Source organism: Harpia harpyja, chromosome 1, assembly GCF_026419915.1.
Source record: "Harpia harpyja isolate bHarHar1 chromosome 1, bHarHar1 primary haplotype, whole genome shotgun sequence".
Lineage (NCBI taxonomy): Eukaryota > Metazoa > Chordata > Aves > Accipitriformes > Accipitridae > Harpia > Harpia harpyja.
In genome coordinates, this window is record NC_068940.1 from 105,807,733 (window position 1) to 105,822,855 (window position 15,123).

Consider the following 15,123-nt stretch of genomic DNA (forward strand, 5'->3'; position numbering starts at 1 on the left):
TCTGGTTCCTTTAGTCATGCCAAATTGTCTCTCTTTCCAAACATACTTTAGTTTCTCCATGACTGCATTTTGAGCTAGACAAATCAGCCAGATATGATTTTTGACACCGTAATTTTCATGCTACTTTGAAGGTATTTATTTTGCAAGGTTTGTATTTGTTATTTTTTATTATTATCACCCATGTTCATGGTATCATGAGATCATGTAGGCATCCAGCTTCCTTCTAGCCCTAGGTAAGCTTCTAGTCCTCATATCTGTGGAGAATAGCTGTGAAGATATGAACACTAAAGTTTCAGCTCCCAGGTGGGGGAAAATAAGAAGAAAAGCTGGGGCTCTGATAGGGCTCTCCATGGGGCTGGTTTTCTCTGTGTGTTCATTGCAGCTTTTGCTTGGTCCTTGTGTTTGGTTGCTGTGGACATTCAGTTACAGCTCTATCAACATGCAAACACAGGGGATATTTTTTTTAAATAGCATAATAATTTATTTTTAAATAAACCACTGGTCAGATGGTGTGGGCATCAGATTTTTGCTCTAGCAGATCTTTGTCCTGCTGCCAGTACAGTCATGTTTCTATCAAAACATCATTATGGACAACTTTAAAAAAAAATATGCATTTTTTTCTCGGTAGGAATCTCTCTTCGAGCCAAACACGTCTGAGATCTCCATGTACTTAGCAAACTAGAATACTCTTTAAAAAAAAAAAAAAAAAGTCAGAACATTAAAAATAAGAGGAACAGCATAAATATAAAACCTTTCCCTGAAAACAGCACTTATCCAACCATAGGTGAGGACATTGTGATCTGTGATTGAGGATGAGGAGCCCAAAAGGCTGGACATGAGTTCACATGGCCTTCCCTGCCCATCTCTCCCCCCTTTCCTACCCTGCTACTTGCACGACTCTTCCCTCCCGCAGACCTTAGCTCTTGGCCTCTCTTCAGTCCAAAGTCACGGTGGAGGCAAAGAACTAAGACTATTTTCTTTTCATTGTGACTTCCAAAGCATTTCTGCTGCCCACGCTCACATGCTCTTTTCTTTTAACTGTCTCATCCCAAGAACTCTCCTCGCTCGGGAACTCAGCAAAGTCCCTCCAGGTCTCTCCTGTACCACTTGACTTTGAGCCTTCCTTTCCCTCTCCAAGGTGGGCTCTAGTACCATGTTCACAGCTGCCTTAGGTGGGAAATACTTTATAGACCTTCTTTTGTGGGGAATGTCAGCTTCGTCCCTTGGGACCCACTTTCTGCCTCAGCCATTTGTTGGGGAGGTTCAACAGCAGTTGAGAAGATGGGGAAAACACAGAGAAAGAAGCAGAACAAGTGTATGATCTTTTTGTCCTCCCTGCTGAGACTGGTAGAAGTCATTGCTCCATGCTTCTCAGCCTACCCCAGCTCCTTGCAGGCTCTAGACCCCTTCTCTAGTTATCTTGTGAGCATCTTCAAGTTCCCATAGGGCTTCAAGATAATTTCTCCCCTTTCCCATTTAACTAACTAAAAAGGTACCAATCACAGATGCAACATCCTACACTGTATCCAGATGCCATATCTCTCCACTGGTAAGCATGGCGTCACCTCCCCCCATCCCTCCTTGCCCTAGACCCCATGGAAAAAAAAAAAAAAATCACGCCTTGCTACATCTTCGTTAGGCGCAAAACATTGAGGCGCACGGGAAGGAAAGTGGCACCGGAGGCATACTGGATCTCCCGGAGGACCCCTTCCCACTTCTTCTGCTCTTCATCATATCTGAGGACAGACAGACAAACAGTTATGGTGAGGAAAGTGTCTCCTCTCCCTCGCTTCAGCTGCTCTCCATAGTGGTGGGAGCCCTGGTGAATGGTGTGATGTCCCACAGACATTATTTGGCCACAAGACATCTGTGGGAGCTGGATGGGGATGTTCAGCCCTGGTGTGCTCTGGTTTGCAGCGCCGGGCTAGGGGACGTGGATATCAGCACATGGTCTCGCAGGGAAGGGTGTATTTTTCCATTGGGAAACAGGTTGATGGCACCAAGACTGAACATCCATGGTGAAGGCCAGCAGGTGCCTGCTGAGGGTGCTCTAGAGCCACAGATGTGAAGGACAGGAGCAGCTAACACGATGTTAGCAGCCATCAGAAAGTGCTTTCTGCCCGCTTCTCTGCTCGCACGTAAGACTATCTGATTTCCAGACCGAGCACTGGCTTTTCCCAGGGAGAGGATGCATTGCACAAATGCTGCTTCATGCCAAAGGGGAGGTCTGGAACTCGCTCCAGGCAAAATGTCAACGCAGCAACAAAGCTAAAGGAGCAGATTTTCACTGGTACGTTGCTATATGAGGCTAGGAGGTAGCACTGAATCACTTAATGTGCCCTCCAGCACAGCACAGGGCAAACTTCTCACCCAGAGACCCTGCACTAAGCCTGCAGCCTTCTGCTGGGGTAACAACATCCATCTCACACTGAAGGCACCAACACAGACAGAAACTATCTGTTCCCTCAGTGCCTCTCACTAACATCCCTCCCGTGCTCCCTTGGACAGCCCCGGGGAAGATCATCACCTCCAAACGTCGTTCAGCTCTGTTGGCACCAGTTCTCCTGACTCCGTCTCCACCGTGGCAAACCCTCCGAGCAGGTAGAGCACCCCGGCCAAGCTCACCAGGCTGACTGAGCTGCGCTCCTGGGGGAACTCAGTGAAGGTGTCCCACCTGCCATGTCGAGAGAGGGGACAAGTTAAGGCACCCTGCCCACCCCCATGCCGAGGCTGGCCTCGAATCAGGAATCAACAACTGAATTAACTAAACTTGTGTAGGTCTACATGGGATGGGATCATACACTGACTGTTGTTAGAGATACCTGCTTCCATCATCATACTTCAGCTTCATTTTATATTGAGTAGATGAGCTGTGAAGCACACCTGGCATGGACCAGCAGGTCCCAGCTGTGGGACTGCACCTTCAAGGCCTGCCCAAAGTCTATGACATTGGGTGAAGCTGCCAAGATGAAGCTACAGCCCTGCAGGCAACCCAAGGACTGTTCCAGTTGGTGAAACTGCTTTGAAGGTGAGCCTGAGATGATCCGCAGCCCAACTGCAGTGGCATTGGTGATGCCCAGCTGTCTGAGGAATACAGACTGGGAGGAACTGGTATCGGGAGTTGCAAGCAAACTCCAGAATGGTTGGAAGTTGCTTAATGTACACCTGCAGCCGCTCCTTGTGTACCTACACCCCGAAGGTGTGCTTGAGTACGTACTTGTTGGTGGCAATGTCGTAGACTTCCACTGAGTTGGTCAAACCGGAGTCGGTCACGCCAGCCGCCACGTAGATTTTGTCCTTGTGCACAGCGGCTCCGAACAAGGAGCGGGCAGTTTTCATGGGAGCCAGCTCTTTCCACTCAAACTTGGCTGGATTGTAGACACACATCGTCTTCAGGCACTTCCTAGAGAAAGATGAGAGAGAAAAGGCGACTCGATCGCCTGCCAAAGGGCAGCTTTGCACTGCAGGAGTTTGGGGATGTCTGCTGGCAAGAACATGGGGTCTCTAGAAAGGATTTTGCTCCTCCACATCAGCATGAGTGCCTTTGCTTGGGTGTGCACCTGAGAATGCCCATGCCTGGAGACATCATTTGTGTGTATAACGTATCCCCTCTTGCTCTGCTCGCGTTGGATAGGAGTCCTAAAGGCTCAACATTGTGCTTACACGGCTGGATATGGAGCTAACTGCCTCTCAGGACCTCGTACACAGCCATCAGACAGTGTTTCAGTGCTCCTGATCCAACCTGATGCTGCGAAATATCATCAGTAACATCCCTGTTCCCCAGGACGGCAAAGTAAGGTGTGTGAATGTATGCGCATTCACACTTTTCAGACCATAATCCTTTCAGAGCAGGACCTATCTTTGCTGGATTATGGCATGTTTGCTCTGCAAACAGTCATACTTCTGCCTTGCAAAGCAATCACTGCAATGCTCCCCGAGAGAGGCTTTTTCTGCTGAGCCTGTCTCCTGCAGGAGGGCAGGATGGGGGTCAGGTTTGATGAGGTTTTTCACTCCTATTGCAAACACCCATCTGGATTTGATTACCAGACCACGCTTCTCTGCAATCCCACTAGTTTGGGGGATGAATCCCTTGTTTTTTGACTTACTTGTCGCTTCCTTTGCCACCAATGATGTAGATGAGATCCTTGTGCGATACCACCGCGTGGCCATAGACTGCGTAGGGAAGGGAATCGGCTTCACCCCACTTGAAGGACCTGGATAAGAGAAAGATGGGAAGCAAAAGGATCTGTAGCTTGCTAGGTGAGCCCTAGAGTACGTGCCACTCTCCAGACCTAGAGGTGAGCACAGATTCTGACCCGATCTCAAAAATATGAGGTTTTCAATGAGATAACACTCATCAATAAATTTTGTGATCCTAAAAAAAGTGGGAAAATAAAATACGCAGAATGTTTATGCTAATATTCATAGTTTTCTGCAGTATCCCCTACTCTTGGGCTTTGTGGATACACATCCTGACTTCTCCCAGGACCTCACCTCATTTAAAAGCGTTACCAGCCGAACACAAAGACGACAGAGATTTCTGCATGATGGAAAAAAATTAAAACCAATGAGACTTAGGGGTGCAAAATCCCGAGGAAAAAATTATTTATTGGCCATCGCCTTCCACTTTGAGGTGCTTTGGTTGGCCAACACTCAGCAAGGACCCACGGGGCAGGTATGTCCACATTTTGCAGTGCAGGGCTGTGTTGAAGCCTCTGAGCTAGCTCTGGGGCAGCTGAGCAGAGGATGTAGCTATAACGCTTTGGAAACCCCAAACTGGTACCCAATAGGGCTGACCAATTTCTCAAGAAGTGTCTGTTCATGTCCATGTAGCTTAGACTCATCCCTAGTTTTCATACATATAAGATGTAACCCCCAAGACCTGCACTTTATTTTACCTAAGAACTGAGTTGCCTGGGCTCTGGGTGTTTTCTATTTACGCAACCACCCTGGGCAAATATTTGATCCCATAGACCAACAGTTTGCCCTTTCCAGGATTGTTACAGTTGAAATCTTGACTTAAATAATGCTAGAAATACAAGTGGAGCTGATCACATCTCTACCAGCTTCAAATTGGCATTCAAACCACCCCCCTGAGCACTTAGCGAGGGCAGACACATCCTTTCCCGGAGCGTGCAGGGGAAGATAAATGCCCTGTTCTGTGGGAATGAAACTGGTTTCAAATCTCTGCTTGTAAAACAGACTTTGAAGCACACACATCTAAACACAGACCAAGCAAAGGCTTGTTAATGCCTACTGCTCTGCCTCTTTGGGGCAGAGAACAGCAGTCTTTGGGTGTTTCTGTCTCCTGCGAGCAGAAAAGAATGGTGCCTTTTAATAAAGCTCATGACCTCACATGGGTCAGAGCCCATTGTCCAAAAATAATCAGAAATTAAGCCTGATATCCATCAGGATGGGCCATTCAGTGCCACATCGGAATATTTTCAAAACAAACATTCCTGTTCAAAGCCATTCCTGGTGAGGCCTCAGTGAATGTCGCTGAACCTCCAACCAATGGCCAAGAGCAGAAGGAAAAACTCTTGCTCCTCTGTACAGGTCTCACAGGAGCATCAACTAAGATCGGTCCCCGATAACATAATATCCCCATCACGGCTTCCATCTCTGGGAGGTTCAATTACAATAAACGAAGCAGCTGGAGGGAGACAGCTCAGAGCCTCAGGGTACAGCTTGAGACAGTCCCAGTGGTCCCAGTATCTAGATGCAGAGTTTGAGCCCTGTCTCCAAAACCTTTCAGCCCCTAGAGAGCTGGAGTTGTTTTGCAAGGCAGCTGCTTCACCTTCTCCTGTAAACCACCTCCTGTCCCACGCTCACACGCAAACACTTACAGCCGGTCGTAGCACAGGACTGAATCCAGGGTCTTCTCTCCCTCTTTCAGTTCTTTCCCTCCAACGACAAAAATAGAGTTTTCCGCCTCTCCCAGGCCAAAGAGGCAGCGAGGGGAGGGCAGGGGGGGCATCCCCAGCCAGTCTGCGTCCAGATGGTCATACTGAAAGGAAACATATGGTCATTAGTGTGTGTTCACCCGGCCCATTTGCTTTGCAAAAATCAGGGTCCAGAGGCTGAGGGCAAAGTCCATTCCCACGTGCAGCTTGGTCATCCCAGTAGGCACTTACTTTCTGCAATGCCAGTTTCTGCCTATGCCTTACCATCTGTTGCAGGATGGGACATCTTAGTGCAAATCCAAGTCATACATCATATGACATACGCTTTATGACACAGCATAAGAGCAGAGATGTGACAACATGAACACGTTCTGCTCTACGCACCAAAGCTGTGGCTTGGAACATGTTGGGTCGTCTTCAAATGAGAGAGTCCCATGTTGGACCTCTAATGGATAGTTCCTGGGACTGGAGGAGCTGAAACACTTCAATCTTAGAAATTTTGCCTGAACCTCTTCAGATGCAGCACACACCACAATATTTCATCTTGATATTTTTCCAGCTCTGCTTTGTAACAGTGTGGTGTCGGCCGTGTTGGCTACACAGCTTGCTCCCCTGAGTCCCTTCTTTTCCCACCGATCCTTCTTTCTGGCAAATGATCAGTTACCGTGTTCCTCCTCTGCTTCTTAAGATACTGAGGTTGTCCTGTATCACCTCAGTGTGTGTGAGAGTTCGTGAGACGAAACGTATGTGTGTCTATCTGCACAAAGGCTGTTTACACAATACCTATCTACCCAATATGGTACAACACAACTGAGACGGGACTGCGAAGACCAGAGCTCTTCTCGCTGACCAAAGTGTGCCAGGCCCATCTGATAGATGGGGAAACTGATGCATACAGCGTTACTAGATCAGATGGCCAAATTCTTGCAGATCCTTGGACACCTGTAGATCAAGGCATCGCGTCATCTCCCACCAGAAAAAAGATCTGAAAGATTATGAGGCTGGGGGCTCTCTGGGTACTACGGCTTGATGAGAAATGTAATCTAGGGCAAAAATTTTTAATGTAGCTTGTTAGCAGAGGAGGGAGTGACATCTTGCAGCCAGTTTGGTGGGAGTCTGCAAGACAAAGCTGTGATGCAGCATTGCCTGAAGCACTGTTTGCTATGGGCTTGGGCCAAAGAGCTTCAGCTTGCTGGGCTGCCTCCAAAGACTCGGCCCCAGCTGGGTGCCTGTGGTTATTGTCTCTTTGTAAGCTGTGGTCCACATATGTGTTATTTATAGTGCAAGCCCGAGCAGCTCAGTCACCAGGATAGTTCCTGCTTCTTGATGGATTCAGCATTGTTTTCAAGTCATAAATCTTAGAATCGACAAATAAAGGATACCCTTTTCCATCTGAAATGTCAATGGAATAATTTTGTTCCTGACAAAATTTGCAAGGCCTCTGGGATTTATCAGCATTTTTATGTTTTTGTTCCTGTCCTTAAGTCTAAACTATCCCTGACCTAACTCTTCTGGCTTCAGCAGGAGGAATGTGAAATCAGGGAGGCCAAAAACAGAGTCAGAAGGTGTATGATGCTGCTGCACTGACACAGTGATTCAAGGGTCCATCCTACAGCTGCCTGTCAACATCTGTGTGAAGTTTCAGCCGAAAAAAAGGCTCAAAAGACTCTCTCACTCATACAGAAACCGTGAGCTATGTAATGGCACTGATGGCAATAAATTACACCTTTGCAAACTGGCGGCACGTTCCAGCCCTAGGACATGTCTGCACCTCCCATGCACGAGTGCCACGGTGAGCTCTGAAGGGACCACTGTCCCCTTCTTGTGGGGAAGGAGCTAAAAATGGCCACATGAAGCCCAAAGCATTTGCTATTAAGTCAGTGGCAAATTGGGAGCTGAATATAGAAATCGTGCTCTTTGCAGCTTAGAATCACAGAATAATTTAGCTTGAAGGGACCTCCAAAGGTCTTTTATCCAGCCCCCATGCTCAAGCAGGTGCAGCTTTGGAGTTAGAGCAGGTTGCCAGGGCTTTGTGCAGTCAAATATTAAATGTCTCCAAGGATGGATGTGTTGTGACCTCTCTGGACCTCTGCTCCAGTACTCTGTCACCTCCGTTGGGAAGGTTTTCCTCACAGCTAACTGAAATTTCCTTTACTGCAACTCCTGGCCATTGCTTCTTGTCCCATCTTTGTGCAAAACCAAGAAGAGTCTGGATGCCCTTTCTGTGTCCCCTCCTATTAGGGAGCTGCAGACACCAGTGAGATCTTCCCTTCTCCTTCTCCAGGTTGATCAGACCCAGCTCAGCCTCTCCTTGTACCTCCCGTTCTCCAGCCCTGACCATCTTGGTGGCCTCTGCTAGACTCATTCCAGTACCTCAATGTTTCCCTTGTACTGGGGAACCCCAGACTGGACACAGCATCCAGACGTGGTCTCACAAGTATACGATCAAAGGGGAAAAAAAAAAAAAAAATCACTGCCCTTGACCTGCTTGCTGCAGTCGTGCTGAAACAGCTCAGGACACAGTGGACCTTCGCTGCCGCTCAAGGAATTACCTTGCCTGGCCAGCAACAAGACTGGTGGAGCATTGATCTTTAGACATAGGTTTCGGCGCCTTGCGTTAGCGGTCTACAGGGAAGGTGCTCTTGGGTTACAGCCCAGGCTGGGGCTCAGATTGCCTGCACAGAGCTCAATTTTATCACAGCTTTGGTTACTGCTGAGTTAGAACAGCCACTTTTCCTGTGGAGTATCCCAAAAGACATCACACTGTGGTTTCCCCTGCACATGATGGAAATGGCCAAGGCGGAGACTCTGAGCTGGAACTAGCACACCTCCAGGGGCAAGAACAGCACTAGAAATGGGGCACATATTGGGAGGTAGGAGCATACCCTGTGTCCTTGGAGTGTTTGCTCTGTGGCTGTAGCTGCTGCTGGTCCTTTTTTGGCACCTGGCAGAGTCACCCTTGGGTTTTGCTGGGGGTTCATAACCAGGGAATATAAAGGATGCAAAGCAGAACCCAGGCCTGATGTCACTAACCTTCTAGTTACTGCGCCCTATGGCAGCCAGGGCTGGGCCAAATGCACTGTTCAGAGTGATCCCCTATTCAGGATTTGGATCAGGAAGGCTTATTCCTATTACCTACTCCATCAAGCCTCCTTCCTCAATTACCAGAGCCCCCCCTTCAGTGGGATCTGCCTTAAAAATGTAGGGAGAAGAATCTCTAGTAAAGCAACTCAGATGTTTTACCTTCATTTACAACTTTCATTTTAACTTCACATGACAATGAATATTACTGGCATCACATGGAAGCTAAAGACTGGTGATGCTCCAAAGTGGTCAAAGAAACAAAAGAAAGATACAGCTAGTACCTGTAGGAAGTAGGAACTCATGGGATCCTCTTTGTTGTCCTCGTTGTAGTATAGTCCTCCAACAATGAAGATCTGATTCTCTTTGGTCACCAGACTGATGTGGTTCTTTGGGATTTGAGTAGAGAGGGAGGCAAAATAGCACTCATTGGCAGTGGGATCGTAGGCCACTGCTCCACTGTCGCTCACCATGAAAATAAGGTCCTGGAGGAACATCCCAAAGCGCATTGTGTCATTTAAGATCCCTGGGAGAGCATCCTCCTCTGTATCTTCCTTCTCATCTACCGCTCCATTGACAACATTGTCTTTCACTTGCTTATCACTGCTTTTCTTCACTTTCTTCTTCTTCACCACAGTGAATTTGCCTTTCTGGGCATCCTTCACCATCTGCAGTTTCTTGAGCAGCTCTGGGCTGGACTTCACCATGGCGTGCTTCTCCACGTGGTCCTTGATGTAGTCGTTGGGCATGAGGCGGAAGCGGATGCTCTCAAAGATGACAGGCAAGGCCTTCTGCCGGCTCTCGTGGTCCTTGGTCCCCACCCACTTCATCACTACTTCGAAGACGGTCTCCTCTTTCTCTATGTTGAGGGAGTCACTGGAGATGATTGCGATAAGCTCGTCAGGGGAGAGCTGGTAGAACTCCTCATCCCGAGAGACCAGCGCAAAGCGATCGCAAATGAAATCCCGAGCCGCCACGGCCAGCCGGGCACAGTCCAGCATCAAGCCCAGCCTGAAGATAGCCAAGCAGTTGCTGAGGCAGAGCCGCTTCTGCAAGAAGGACACGCAGACGGTAAAGATGGAGGGGATCTGGAACATGTTGGCCACGGAGAAGATGTCCTGCACGTTCTGCTCTGTGATCTCCAGCTCGGAGGTGTAGATATAATGGAGGATCTTGCCCATGACATCTGGGTCAACATCTTCCAAACTGACCTCCCTCTTCTTGCTCTCTTCCATGTCCGAGAGGAACATCGCTCGAAAATATGGGCTGCAAGCTGCCAGCACCAGCCGATGACAGGGAAACTCCTTCCCTTTGACTTTCAAGACACAGTCCAGAAACTTATTGTGGTCCAACATGTCTTTGAGTCCATCCTGCAGGAGAGTTTGCTGGTAGAGACGCAATTCTTCCACTTGATCAAAAGGCAAACCCATGGTGAAGAGTAACTGCTCCTTTTTTCCCCAGTCCTTCTTTTATGAATATATCTGTACCTGAGCCCCGGTAAAGAAACTTACTCAAAGCAGGGCTCCCGGGTCTCCTTTGCTTCCAGACTGTCAGCACACTGGGAATGTGAAACGCTTGCCACTATCGCAGCTGTCTGTGTACTTCAGTTTCCAGCGTAGGGCTTTATATATAGCCACAGCGTTACAAAGCTTAAGGAATCCATACTGGAGCATGTGTAAGCCGATCACCCTTTAATATGACACATGGGACAAGGAGGAAGGGAGGGGGCTGGGGGAACAGCTGTAATTCCAGCCTCGATGCTTCAGGAAGGGTCTGTCAGCCCATGAGTCACTGCGGGGGGAGCAGGAGTTTTTGCTGCCGTCCCATGACAGGAGACGCGTGCGACCCGTCGGCTCAGCCGCTGAGCTTGGGAAACAGCTTCCAGATGAATCAAACATCCCAATCTGCCTTCTGGGTCATGAACGGCAAGGCTGAGACCTTCTCCCTACACCGCTAAACGGACTGCTCTGAAACTGCTAAACCTTTTGCTGTGCTAAAAATAGACTGTGAAGTCAAAGCTGGAAAGATGCAATAAGGGAGCGTCTTATGTGGGCTTTGTGGCATCCCCGACTCCAGCCAGCTCACTACCAGGGCTGCTTTTCTGCAGAGGTTTGTCCTTTATTTTCCTCCGGAGCCACTTTTCAGGGGTCTGGAAGAGGGTGGGAAATGAAGATAGATAGAGCTATTTATTTACACCCCCGTATGGGATATGAGACCTATGCTGGAAGTTACTTAAAAGTCTCACTAAAGGAGGAGACTCGAGGAGCCTGGGAGAGGGATGGCTCTGGTTTGCCTGCAATACATGCATGGCCCGAATGGCACAGTCTCTGGACACCTCGTCATTAATAAATCCATCTTTTCCACATCTTGGTGACAGAGGGAGGGTCTGAGGCAGAACAGAAATAAAGAGAGCGCAACAGTGGGCTTCAGCTCACAGATTAGCACATCTAAACACAGGTATCTTCCTGTAAATTGAGGGTCTCCTGCTAAGGTCTACTGAGATTCAACACTCCCGTGTTGAAGTCTAGAGCCACAGCAGGACAACCTGCCTGGCTTTGAGCTGATGCTCCAGAAAGGCTGAGGTCTCCAGCAGGTCTTGTGTCCTGCTCGCATGCCCATGGATGTCTAGGAAGCCCCGTGGGTCCTCAAATGGCCGGTCCAGGTCCAGCTATTCCCATGGAGCTCACAAAGAAAAAAATTAGTTTTGGCAGACATGGGTGAGCAGAGTAGCTATAATTATTTATACCTACAGTAAAACTTATACATGAATCTGTTTTATCTCCGTTACTATGGACCCTCTGGGCTGGCTGACACTCAGTGATGGCACAGATTTAATTAACGATTTAATTAAGTCTATGCAAAGATATTAGGCACTCTGCTTGGTGTATTTAAAGCCAGATAACCCCTTACCCTGGCATGGATGTATTTGTAAAAGTGCTTTGTGCCATGATGTTATCTACATAAGTGGGAAAAGGGAGGGAGCTATACTGGTATGAAGCCCTTTTGTACTGGTGAGGTTCCAGAAGCATCTGGGAGGTAACAATATAGCAGGGAAATAATCACAAGCTTTTTTTGGAGCTCACATCATAAGCTCTTCCGCTGTGTTGCTCATCTGTGACAGGATCAGACGACGAGCGCTGATCTTTGAAGTGGGTCAAACTTCAGAAACGTTTCTCTGCTCCCAGACATCTGGGGCTGGACAACCCCATCCTCCCCTCTCCCCTCCCTCTGCATTAGCTCTGCACTTTCCCAAGTTTAATCCTGTGTTGTCGTGCTACCAGCTGGGATATTTTTCCCCCTCTGCCTTTAATCTCCCTTGAGCCCTGACTTGTTTTCCTTTTCACTATGCTGCTCGGTGTGCGCTGCCATCCAAGGTTTGCTTCCACATTCCCCGTGCCACGAGGTGCCGCTGCGAAAATGCAGCTACAGCCCATCCCTTCCCAGAGGAGCTTCCAACCGATCAGTGGGTCTGTGGCTTCTCCCAGGTTTGTGGTCCACCCAAGGAAAGAGCACCCTGCCAGTCCCAAACCTCCTCTGGGGTCTCCGTTGGCTTCAGTGGCTCCGCACAGCGGCTGGACCAGCTCCAAGGCTTGGCGAAGCAGCCCTGGTTTTTCAAGAGCACTGTCTCCTCGGTGCACGGTGTCATTTAGGCTCCCTACAAGCATGGGGAGACACAGGTATCTCTGGGAGCTGGTTCACTGCACCCGAGTTAGACACTTGCCTGAGATGAGAGGATGGTGATGTCCATCTGTCCCCATTCATTCTACAGACAGTTTAAATCATGCATTCAGACTAGACACCCTTAACTGTTCCCAGTGCCTCCTAACGCCAGCAGTGCTGGGATGCCATCCTCATAACGGCTTGGGGCAACAATCACACGTGCGATCCCCTGCCTTATGTTTCCACCATTTTTTGCTCTCAGCTCAATACAGCAGCATTCATCCCAAGCTCTGTCAGCAAAATGGGTGCAGATGGCATATATTGCCCAAGCTGGACGTGCAGTCTGTGCTCTATGTATTCACCCTGACCTCAAATGGTCTGTAAACCTCCCTGGCTCCTGAGCACAGATGCATTCAGCTCAGATAAGGGTAGTTCACCCCTAAACAAGTTTCTACCACAGCCTGGTGGGACAGAGGGTTGTTCTGGTGGACCCAAACCCTCTGAGCAGCTCAGACAGTGCTAATGGGGATGCTCTCAGAGCCACCGTGCACTTCTCTTGAACCCTCCCGGGGCTGGGAGTGAAAAGCCAGCAGTGCTTTATGCAGCTCAGATCCACAAGCTTCAGATCCACCCACCCAACGAGTATTTGGTGTCCAGATTATTTTCATTCTTACACTTTAGGTTACACTTTTCCAGTCTGGATCTCAAGCACAGTATTTCTTTCTCACTTGTGTGTTTACTCTTTCCTCATTTCTGGCTTTCATTCGGTCACACTAGTTGGTCGTTACCATTTTATAATCTATTTATGCACAGGGAAGTCAACAGGATTTTGGTCTGAGCCTTGCTGCCCTGGAGAGCCAAGGCCACATCTGATTTGCTACGGGAGACTTTTCTCTGATGATAGCAGTGGAATTTGAAGCAGCCATCAATTCTGAGCCCTCTGCAACCATTATCTCCTGTAGAGGCTTTGATCACAGTAGACTTGTCCCATCTGTCTTCCATTTGCTGGGTCCAACGTGTCACCACAAAGGTAAACTGGTCTCCAAGCAAGTACCAGCCAAGCCCAGAGGAATTTAGCATCTAAAAGCAGAAGAGACGGCACACGTGGATGCGACAAGGGTGAGCAGTGATCATAGTTACCATTTGGTTATCTCTATGCACACATGAATGGATGAATCGACTCTCCCCAGGGTACTCCCCCCGAGAGCGCTGGCTGCTGTATAATGGACAACACAGCCCTGAATGGAGGTGGGCTGTTCTGAGATAGCCCGCGGCAAACTGGCCACAGATCTAACAGGACTACAGCTAGTGATTTCCAATGACCAATGGACTAAAAGTCAGTTATTAAGTATGTCTCTAAGTGGGCAATAGTCCCCCCCATGACATGGGAGTGGGTGAGGATACATGGAAAGCATCCTAAGGGGATGCAGTGTAGCAGGATCACTCCCTCCTGTATGAGATTTTAGAACAAGAAAGGCGAATGCAGGAATTATATCTATGTCAGGCTGAACAAGATCATGTCCAGTGTAGGGCTATTAATTAGGATTTGTAGTTGCAATAAAGAATTGCTTTTCTTGGCTTCTCAGGCGAGTTTTACTAACAGGCAGGCAATAACCAGATCAGATGAGATACTCTCCTCCAGGAGAGAGATGAGCAGTCGATAAATCCCATTCTACAGAGGCATATGCTGAGAATAAGGGTCTCCGGCGCAAGGCTGAGCTGGTTGAGATAGCACCACTTGGGTTCCTCTGGCTCACCAGTCCTCCTGGGCTCGTAACGGCAGTGATAGCTGAGGGGATAACATGAGGCAAAGAGGGGCAAAGCCCAAGTTCTCCTATGAACTGTGTCTCTAACAAATCACTTGCTCAGCTGGTGTCTAAGATTAGCTCCTTCTGGCAGCTCCAGCAGATGCAGCTGCTGGGTAAATTTAGATCCTTAGTGAATGGGTTATTTTCTCTCCCGGAGTATCCAAGTCAGGAGGGCAGTGCAGAGTCACTGGGCTTTGCCATGTGAGTCACCCACTTTGACACTGGGACGTGGCCGACTCTGTCTGTCCTCCCGGGCAGCCAGGGACCTGAGCTGAGCCACCCACAGAGACAGAGCTCCTGGTCTCGACAGCTCAGGGTGGCTTCAGCTGTGGAGGAGAAAAGCTGGATCTTACCCTGGAAGGAAGCACATCATGTCATAGCTGGTTTGGTGGTAAAGAGTAAATCTGAAATAATGGAGGTGCCAAGAAACATCTACCAAAGGTCCATCAGTAGACCTGTGTTAAAAAGAGATATGCCTGGCAGCTGAAGGAGTTTTTTGGGATGTGACTAGAGATGCCACCAAGGCACAATACCTGCCCTTACTTCCAACATTTTTGGTCAGGCTCCCAGAAATAAAACCAACATGGCTTCTAACTCAAAAACTACAAGCTTGATAGGGCGGTAGGCTCGTGATATTTCAGCAGTACAAAGGTGGAGTCAAAGTAAAGGTG

General features: G+C 48.6%; 1 protein-coding gene across 1 annotated transcript; it reads right to left on the minus strand.

The window, feature by feature from the left end:
- Positions 1-1,203: 1,203 nt before the first annotated feature.
- Positions 1,204-10,648, minus strand: KLHL40 (kelch like family member 40). The gene is made up of 6 exons (XM_052808154.1): positions 9,269-10,648; positions 5,847-6,007; positions 4,107-4,214; positions 3,218-3,403; positions 2,528-2,674; positions 1,204-1,736 (listed from the first exon to the last, which is right to left on the minus strand). The coding sequence occupies exons 1-6, from the start codon at positions 10,412-10,414 to the stop codon at positions 1,625-1,627; spliced, it is 1,860 nt and encodes a 619-aa protein (XP_052664114.1). The 5' UTR covers positions 10,415-10,648; the 3' UTR covers positions 1,204-1,624.
- Positions 10,649-15,123: the final 4,475 nt, after the last annotated feature.

What these genes read in the sequence shown, in the direction of transcription:
- KLHL40 (XM_052808154.1), bottom strand. Translation starts at nt 10,414, where the DNA reads ATGGGTTTGCCTTTTGATCAAGTGGAAGAATTGCGTCTCTACCAGCAA. An exon ending in TGAGTTCCTACTTCCTACAG is followed by an intron (nt 6,008 to 9,268) that starts GTACTAGCTGTA and finishes GTTTCCTTTCAG; the next exon opens with TATGACCATCTGGACGCAGA. An exon ending in GAGCTGAACGACGTTTGGAG is followed by an intron (nt 1,737 to 2,527) that starts GTGATGATCTTC and finishes GTCTGTCCTCAG; the next exon opens with ATATGATGAAGAGCAGAAGA.